A 9,701-nucleotide genomic window follows, 5' to 3' on the forward strand; every position below is an offset into this window, starting at 1 on the left:
GATACTGTGTCTATTTTTAAATCAATGTGTATAGGAAAAACAAGAACACACCATCATGGACATGGTAAATAAACAAAAGGGGGAAAAGAGCATACATAAAAAGAGCATTAGCATCTCATCATAAGGAAAAGAGTTAGAGGGTAAAATAGACAAATGAGAGGAAAACAAATGGAGGAAACACTAGTTAAAGCTACTTCCAAATGTATTTATACTTTGTGGGGACTATATTGAGATCAGGGTTTCATATGCTGGTGCAACTACAGCTGAACGGAGGATGTGAGAGTTAAGCCAACATAACCCAACTGCGGAGGCAGTGAGAGATTTTACTTTCTTGGGCCCCATGATCACTGCAGATGGTGACAGCAGCCACGAAATTAAAAGATGCCTGCTTCTTGGGAGAAAAGCAATGACAAACCTAGACAGCATCTTAAAAAGCAGAGACATCACCTTGCCAACAAAGGTCCGTTTAGTTAAAGCTATGGTTTTCCCAGTAGTGATGTATGGAAATGAGAGCTGGACCATAAAGAAGGCTGATCGCCGAGGAATTGATCCTTTTGAATTATGGTGCTGGAGGAGACTCTTGATAGTCCCATGGACTGCAAGAAGATCAAACCTTTCCATTCTTAAGGAAATCAGCCCTGAGTGCTCACTGGAAGGTCAGATCGTGAAGCTGAGGCTCCAGTACTTTGGCCACCTCATGAGAAGAGAAGACTCCCTGGAAAAGACCCTGATGTTGGGAAAGATGGAGGGCACAAGGAGAAGGGGACGACAGAGGACGAGATGGCTGGACAGTGTTTTTGAAGCTACCAGCATGAGTTTGACCAAACTGCGGGAGGCAGTGGAAGACAGGAGTGCCTGGCGTGCTACGGTCCATGGGGTCACGAAGAGTCGGACACGACTAAACGACTGAACAACAACAACCCAACTGCACCAAGAACTTCCAGGCTCAACCAGAGATCATCTCTAGATCCTAATCCTGCTCATTGCAGCAGATCTTGCTATAGGATTGTTCCCCTAAAAAGCCAAGTGCCCCATCCCCGGTTTAAGCTCTTATTCTCATTAACTCACTATCCACAGCATTAAACAAGAGATCTTAAACAAACCACAGTTCCCCATTTCCCAAGTTTATACAGCCTCATTCATGGCAGGCACATCCAACAGGTAGATCGTGATTTACCAGTAGATCACTGAACGACTGTGGTAGATCACTGGTAGATCACTGGCTCCCCCCAAAGAAGCTCAACAGCTGTGGCTCTCCTAAAAAAACCTCAGCATTTTTGCCCTGCACCCCAAAAAGCGGGCCTTTCCTTCTCCCTAAAAATAGCTCAACAACACTGACCTGAACCCCCAAAAAGGGGGTAGATCACTGCCAGTTTTTAACTCTGTGAGTAGATCACAGTCTCTTGGGAGTGAGTTGGCCACCCCTGATGTAGAGGAATGCCAATGTTTTCTGTGAAATGTGAACACGAGCTGTAGAAAACATCACTGATTTGAACTAGAACAAGGAAGTCATGTTTTCCATTTGTCTGTACAGGTTTCCCTTTTGTTTTGCTTTTAACTTTAAGTTTGTGTCTCTTTGATCTGCATTTTTATTATGTACATCTACAACACTGCGTTTAAACATGGAACATAAAATGTGCTAAATCTCCAGATAAAATTATTGAGTCCCTGGGACGTTCAGCATGAACTTTCAGTATGCCTGAGCAATGTGACTTCTTTTACTTTTTTTTTTTATTTTTACAACCACTGCAGGTTTATTACTTTCGGAATAATGAAGATGCTTCTTTAATTTATTTTTAAAGCCCTGGGAGCCCACATATTTAATAAAAGCTCTCAGCAACATTAAACTACCCTTAATTAAGATTTCCTGTTAAATAAAGAAAACCTGTATAAGGAGCATCTTCTGTAGATGTAGCTATTTATTTACCCAGATAAACATATCATGATGTAACTTATTTTCCTTTCTTTTTTAAAAAAATATTTTTATTAGCAGTTTCAACATAAGAAATTGTCAAACCATATAATCGCTTACATTAATTTCCCCCCTTTCCCCCTCCCTTCCCTCCTTCCCTCCCCCCACCAAGGACTTCCCTCAGCTCCTCTCTCTGATTTCTCAGCCCATATTATTCTCTGCATGTTATAAAATTGTACATAACCCTACATTATCTATCTAACATGTTATCAACCAATAATTTTTTGTATGTTTATTAAAAACCTGCCAAGGAGTCCAGTTCATTTTGTTGTCTTTTTAGATAATTTGTAAAAAGCTCCCACTCTTCCTTAAAGTCCCCAGTTGTCCTTGTCCCGCAATTTATATGTCATTTTAGCCAACTCTGTGTAGCTTGTCAGTTTTTCTTGCCACTGTTCTTTCATCGGGATTTCCTCATTCTTCCATCCTTGTGCTATCAAGACCCTTGCTGCTGTTGTGGCATACATAAATACATTCTTTGTTTTTCTTGGCAAGTCTTGTCCTACAATCCCTAACAAAAATGCTTCTGTTTTTTTTACAAATGTCATTTTAAACATTTTTTTCAATTCATTGTATAGATTTCCCAATTTTTTAAAATTTCTCTATATACCCACCACATATGATAAAAAGTCCCTTCTTTTTCTTTACATTTCCAACATATATTTGACCTGGTTTTATACATTTTTGCAATCTGTACTCGTGTAGTATACCATCTATACATCATTTTCATATAATTTTTTTTCAAGAGAGAACAATCTGTAAATTTCAAATTTACTTTCCACAGTTTTTCCCAATCCTTGAATTGTATATTATGTCCTATGTCCTGTGCCCATTGGTCTCTTCCAACTCTATGATTCTATGATTCTATGACCTCCTCATCTTTAGTTTCCCATTCTAGCAATATACTATATGCTTTCTTCAGCAGCTTCCCTTCTTCTATAACTTATTTTTGAAATCTAGAAGTTGTATAATTAAACCCTGATGTAACTTATTTTCCTATTGGTAGTACAGAATTCTGTTTTTAAATAAAAGACTTGTTATACGGAGAAAGAGAGTGGAGGGGATATGCTACAAATAAAAAATAGCTGAAGAGTGAGGGCTTTGGAATATGTATGTGTGCCACTATAGTGGCGGACAGAGAGAAACTCTAGATTCAGGTAGGTAGCCGTGTTGGTCTGACGCAGTCAAAATATATATATAAAATAAAAAATTATACCTGAAGAAGTGTGCATGCACATGAAAGCTTATACCAAGGACAAACTTAGTTGGTCTCTAAGGTGCTACTGGACAATTTGTTTCACTTTTATATATATTTAGAGAGAAACTCTGTTAATGGAACAACACCTGTACCCCTCAAAGAGCCCCCATTAAGCCTCATTGAAGTTCTGTGGGCACAGATGCACATAAATGTAAATCAGGTACATAAAATCTACACAGATCCATCAGCAGGGCTGGTCCTACCATGAGGCAGAGTGAGGCAGCTGGAAAGTTGCTAGAAGGAGTGCCATGTGGTTTGCCCTGCAGCCCCTAAGCTAGCTTACTGCCCTAGCATGGCAATAACACCAATGAGGTGAGCTGAGGCAAGCTCCCACCCCACCGGGGATGGGCCCAGATCTGTGGGCAGGGGAAAATGTCAGTGGTCTATATTGTTTCAGGTGCCTAAAGTTCTTGGGCCAGCCCCATCCATCAGTATTCTCAGTGAACACAAGCTAGGACTGCATTTCATTCATTTTAGTAATAATTTTTATATTGTGGTTTTTATTCTGTGCCAGCTACCTTGTATGGACCTTGCCTGGGAAAGTGGTATATACATATTTTAGAATAATATGAACTAAAAATTGCATCCTTCCCTAACAAGTCAAATAAGATCCAATAAGTGCACGAGCTCTGGAGTTGGCATAGTTAATTTCAACCAAGACTTTTTTTTTTCAGCTGGAATGTGCCAGGATGGCATTCTGGCACCTCTCAGGTGGGCACCAAAAGTGCAGGGAGAGATCTAACCACCTTTATCAAAGCCCCACTGTGCCTTTGGCTCATGAGGAGACCCTCTCTGGACCCCGCTAGGGGATATCCTCTACAGGCTCCAGAGAGGGTCTCCTCCTGAGCCAGAGGCGCAACGGAGCTTTGGTGAGGCTCTTTAGCCTTCCAGCTAACAGCTGGTGCACAGGAAAGCTTCACCTTAGCTGAGCAAGCCCCCGTGCTGCCCCTCTTTGGGCTCTGGGGTCAGTCTTCTGAGGGAAGTGGTGTTCCAGCAGCTTTTTCTCTGGAGAAAAAAAAGGCACTGGTTTCAAGAATAAGAACAATAATAGTTCTCGATAGTTTGCGTCAATGGAAAGGAGAGCTGGAGAAAAAAAGTATTTGCAAAAAGGCCCCTGCCACCCTAGCCACATCAAGCCAACAAGGTGTAAGAAGTGGCAATAACTCCTTTATAGATTCTCCTCCTCCTACCCCAAATCTCCACAAAATTGCTCTGTTAGAATATAAAGTAATGAATGACTTCCTGACAAGAACAATGCAATAATATGCCTGGGAAGATTTCATGGAAAAAGATGTACCATGGATAGTTTAGATATGAGTTGGGGGTTGAGTCCATTCTCTATCTGTGTACTATGTTGACCACTGCCTCCAGACAGCTGTGAGAAGAATATTAAGAGAACAACCAGCATTTTGCCATCTAGGAGAACAAAATTCAGATTAGCATTGCATTGTCAAGAGAATTTTCATGTCTGCTCCAGAAAAATGTGAAACCCTACAATTGTAATTAAAATAGTTCAGATATATTGTTTCAGCAATGACATCTGCTCTCTGAGTCAGTGGAATACTTTAAAGCCCATTTGGTGAAGTAAAAAAAAAAAGGCATAGAAATAGGAGTTCAATACACATATTGGACAATAACCTTATGACTTTTTAAATTGATATGCAAAACCATAATAAAAGGTTGAATCTCAGATACAGCCATTTCTTATTTTACATTTGATGAAAGGCTAGAGCAAGTACTAAACCTCAGTGAATTATGCAGGAAAATATCTATACAGCATGAATGTCTCCATGCAGAGTGCATGCAATGGCATGAATTATTATGCAGCTTTCCTTCACAGAACAAAGCTCTGCAACAGAACTCGGGTGATCTCAGTTTCTCAGCTACTAGTCCATGTGCTTTGATCATGAACAATTTTATGATCTTTGCAGGGAGAAGTATATTGCTACATTAATATGGTGTCCAACTCAGTGTGCAGCTGTATACCGTGTAGAATATTCAGCAAACAACTTCTAATAATTTGAATAAACCTCTAATAAAAAACATCTTCCAACAGGTCCCAGGTATAAATTAGCTGCCAAAAGGTATGGGTATGACTAAGTGCGGAATCATCACATCAGGTAGAAGTTGTCAAGGCAGCTAGCAGTGTTTAATCCCAAGGGACTGTCCCACATTCAGGTGCACCTACTAGAAAAAAATACAGTTTATATAGAATTTTGCACTTTTGGCCTTAGAACAGAGGTGCTACCATGTGCTAATAGGAACAACAGCCTGACATTTCACTACAGACTACTTAAAAATAAATTGAGTTCTAGCTATTAAAAGAAATGAACCGAAAAGTTCATTCGAAAAGAGGACTTTTAGCCTTAGCTATCTTTGAAACAGTTTGTCTTTCTCAAGCTACTGTTCTGCCTCAGAAAACCCATCTTCCGCTATCTCAAGGAGAGAGGTTTGAGAAACACTTAAAATCACCAATGCTATTAACATTACAAAACCTGGAATTGTTTAAGATGGGTCAAGAGTTCTGAAGTCTGAAAATGAGCAATATATCTCGGGTATACTGTTTTTCTGCAAACCCAAGAACCAATGCCCATGGCAGCCCTCTTATGAGCTGTGTGGAAGCATGAGAAGCTGTCACTGGGGTTGCAGATCGACTTTCACTGTGGCAAAAAGACAAACTGTGAGAATGTGGTTGCTATGCATGCAGCTGCTGCAGTTTGAATAATTATGTTGGGCTTGGGGGGGACGGACGACACATCAAAGGTTCCTAGCCATGAAAGCTGAAGGAAACACCATTCTACGAGAGTAAGAAATCTCTGATGCTGTGGAAAGAGAACAGGGGAAGACCCTCTCCTTCATGCCTTGATTGGGTGTGCCCAGAAGTCCCCTGTTGGAAATGGAATGCATGCCTGGATAGACTTGGGTCTGATCCAGTAAGACAAATCATAGGTTCTTACTAGAAATGGCGTGAGAATTTGCGGAGGCTTGGCATTTAAACTCTCCCCTGCTTGAGAAGTCTGGCTCCATTTCAAGGTGGGCTAGACCCCTTTTGAATCAGGTGTCTCGCCTACCCTTGCTCCTGCTGTGGTGTGTGCATCCTCCCCTTGCTGCTACACAGCCCTTCCTGCAACTTCCCTGCCCCTTTCTTTCTCAGTTGAAAGGAAAAAGGGGAAAAAAGCAGTCCTGTGAGGGCAGGAGGAAGAGAGAGGATAAGACTTAACTCTCAAGCCTATTAGGGTTCTTTGAAAGTGTCAACAAGGCAGAGAGAAAGTGGATAGAGAAAAGTTGTTCTCCCTCTCTCTAACACTAGTCCTCATGAACATCCAAGGAATCTGAATGTTGGAAGACTCAGGACAGATAAAAGAAGGTACTTTTTCATACTTGGGGGGGGGAGTGGTCGCCACCAACATGGATGCCTTTAAAAGAGAATTATACAAATTAGTGGAGGATAAGGTTAGCAGCAGCTGCTAGTCATGATGGCTATGTTCTGCCTCCACTGTTGGAGGCAGTACACCTCTGAATACCAGTGTCTGGGGGATCTGAAACCAGGCAGGCTGTTGTGGGTTTTTTTGTCCTGCTTGCCAGTTTCCCACCTAGTTCTTACATCAAATGGACCCCGTGCAACTTCTGCAGGGCTGCTGCCACTGCCATGCAAATATTGGTGGCTACCTGTGCACCATTCCAGTGGAACTGCCAGTTCACACAGTCCCTTCAGGCAAGGATTGTCCAGCCAGCATTCCTCTGGGAGCCCCACATGCTGTCACGTAGGGGTTTACTGCCATATGAGAAGCAGATTGACCTATTTGATTGGTCCGTGCATGTTGGCCTTTGCAGAGCTGGCCTTTCATTTGCTGGATATATTGTTATCTTCTTCCTCTGACTATCTTTCTAGGAGTTACTGTTCTCGAAGGGCCAATTTATGCAGTTGGAGGCCATGATGGTTGGAGCTATCTGAACACAGTCGAGAGGTGGGACCCCCAAAGTCAGCAGTGGACTTTTGTAGCCAGCATGTCTATTGCCAGAAGCACAGTCGGTGTGGCAGCATTAAATGGCAAGTGAGTAGTGGGGGATAATGGTTTAAAGTGGTACAGTTATCAATAACTGACACATACTTGGGCAGAAACGTTCCAATGCCTCTCACATTGACTAGATGTCACAATTACCTCTTCACTTCTCTACAACTGCAAACTCAAGGTGTTCTTCTGCTACTTACAAGCACGACTAAAATGGCTTATGCCAAGAACAGAGATTTCAGAAATGGAGCCTGTGCATAATTAGAATAGTGTTTACAGACCTGAAAGTGCAAGGGGAAATCTCACAATTAAGTTTGCAGTTTGAAGAAATTGCATATTTCCTAAATGGTGTCTGAAATACAATCTTGCATTTTATAATGTGATCTTTATTCATTCTTCCCATCTCTCAAGCCCAAGTAGCAGTTATGGGAGTAGACGGCAACACTGTGTCAATGTCTATGCCTTTTGCTCCCAGTAGTTTTGCAGTCTTACATTTCCCTTCTCCTTTTATTTATAATCTTTTTCTTTCATTTATGTTATTGTCACGTTATCTTAATAAATTGCTGATACCTAGAACAAAACAGGTAGGTAGCCGTGTTGGTCTGCCGTAGTCGAAACAAAATAAAAAAATTCCTTCCAGTAGCACCTTAGAGACCAACTAAGTTTGTTATTGGCGTGAGCTTTCATGTGGATGCACACTTCTTCAGATACACTGAAACAGAAGTCACCAGACAGAAGTCACTATATATAAGGGTCTGGTGAATTCTGTTTCAATGTATCTGAAGAAGTGTGCATGCACACGAAAGCTCATACCAATAACAAATTTAGTTGGTCTCTAAGGTGCTACTGGAAGGAATTTTTTTATCTAGAACAAAACACTCCGTCATCAAAGAAGGCAGATGTGACACATCATCATTTGCATAAACTAGTTCTGGAATTGGTCTGGCAGTGGTAGCTCCCAGTGGTGCACATAAACAAAAGATGCAAACACAAGACCACCTGCATGCTTTTGGTTGTGGGAGGGTGACTGCATCAGAAAACTGAGGAACTAATGGAGCTGTCGGCTTAACACCCAGTATTACCATTTTTCAACATTCACTGCTTTCAGATCTTCCAGGTAAATATGCTTTGGACTACAGTCATGCAATCCAATTCTATGTGTGTTTCCTCAGAAATAAAGCTTGGTTTGTCCATTAGGGCTTTCTCCCAAGTAAGTATGATAGGAGTGCATCCTTTGGCTGTGTTCGCACGAGCCTTTTTGTACACACTTTAACACAACACATCTAAAGCACCAGCTACGATCCATGTTTTGTGAACAGGCAGGTGGGTGTCCTTTCAAATTAGTGCACAGAAGTGCTAACTCATCTCTTCAATTACTTTTTCCACAGACCTCTTTTTTAAATAATACAGTCTTTTAAAAGAGAGGGGCTGGAAACGGGTATATACTGATAGACTAAGGATGTAAATCTGTTTGTAGAGGTAGCTAAGTGTCTGTATTGCTTCCTGTTTTACCTTTCACATTCATAGAAAAGTTAAATTGTGAGGGGAAGTGGCACATCTCTACAGCATCAGTAGGTCTGCCCCAAGAGGAGGTGACCTGAAAAAGCACTCCCTTGTGTACACATGTGTGTAGCAAGTGCATGAGAATTGCATTCTTGCACAAAACGGATTATAGCCCTACCAAGAGAATGTCTTTCATAGCAACAAAGAGTGTGAGACAGGTGCAACACAGAGCTGACATCAGGTGTACAGCACTCCCCTAAGGTACTTGCATCCAGCACCGAATGTACATTATCACGCAGTGTGAACATGCCCTTAGTCAGAATGTTCCTTTAATCAGACCATTCCCAAAAGTACCGTATATTGGTTCCATTTCTCTTCAGAACATTTATTTCAGGTTCAGTCTAATTGAGTCTGGTCTTAGTGAATTGTGGCTCTAGTATGATACAACACCTGTCATTGGGCTTTAATTGATAACTGTAAGCAATACAGACACTTGCATACAGGAAATTTTACTGTATTTTTTGTGTAAAATTAATGTTATAGGAAAGCAGGGAGTTATAGCTTCTCATAGTTAGTGGACTGCTCTTTAACTTGGGAAATCACAGGACCTATTTCTGTTTGATCTTCAGAAAGTCAGTTGGCTAACATTTGTAAAAATTGATCACCTGAGACACGCTACAACACCATGCAAGCGCTTAAACTGCTCCACACGCCAACTGCTGCATGGACTTTAATATCACAAACCAGACCATTATATTAGAGGTGTGGGAATATTATTCCAGCATTGGAAACTAATATTCTACTGCAGATACTTTAGGACTTCAGGACTAAACTCTTCGACACTTTGATAAGGTCTCTTTATGGTGTTTCAAAAAATAGCTTGATAGAAAAAAAGATAAAATAATCATATGAGTGTGTGTTCATGGATGAGGTATGTGGGTGTTAGGTTTGCACCTAC

The 9,701-nt window shown here is 41.1% G+C and overlaps 1 protein-coding gene across 5 annotated transcripts in view; it reads left to right on the forward strand.

The window, feature by feature from the left end:
- KLHL1 (kelch like family member 1) overlaps window positions 1-9,701 on the forward strand; it is a 130,126-nt gene that overhangs the window by 94,967 nt on the left and 25,458 nt on the right. For 4 of the 5 annotated variants that reach the window (XM_081003046.1, XM_081003044.1, XM_081003045.1 and 1 more), the window contains exon 8: window positions 7,120-7,282. In XM_081003046.1, coding sequence (XP_080859172.1) covers window positions 7,120-7,282 — 163 coding nt within the window. The remainder of the gene's footprint in view (window positions 1-7,119; window positions 7,283-9,701) is intronic. The other variant, XM_081003048.1, reaches the window with a different exon arrangement.

Source organism: Podarcis pityusensis (assembly GCF_964106645.2).
Source record: "Podarcis pityusensis genome assembly, chromosome: 4".
In the NCBI taxonomy this organism is placed as follows: domain Eukaryota; kingdom Metazoa; phylum Chordata; class Lepidosauria; order Squamata; family Lacertidae; genus Podarcis; species Podarcis pityusensis.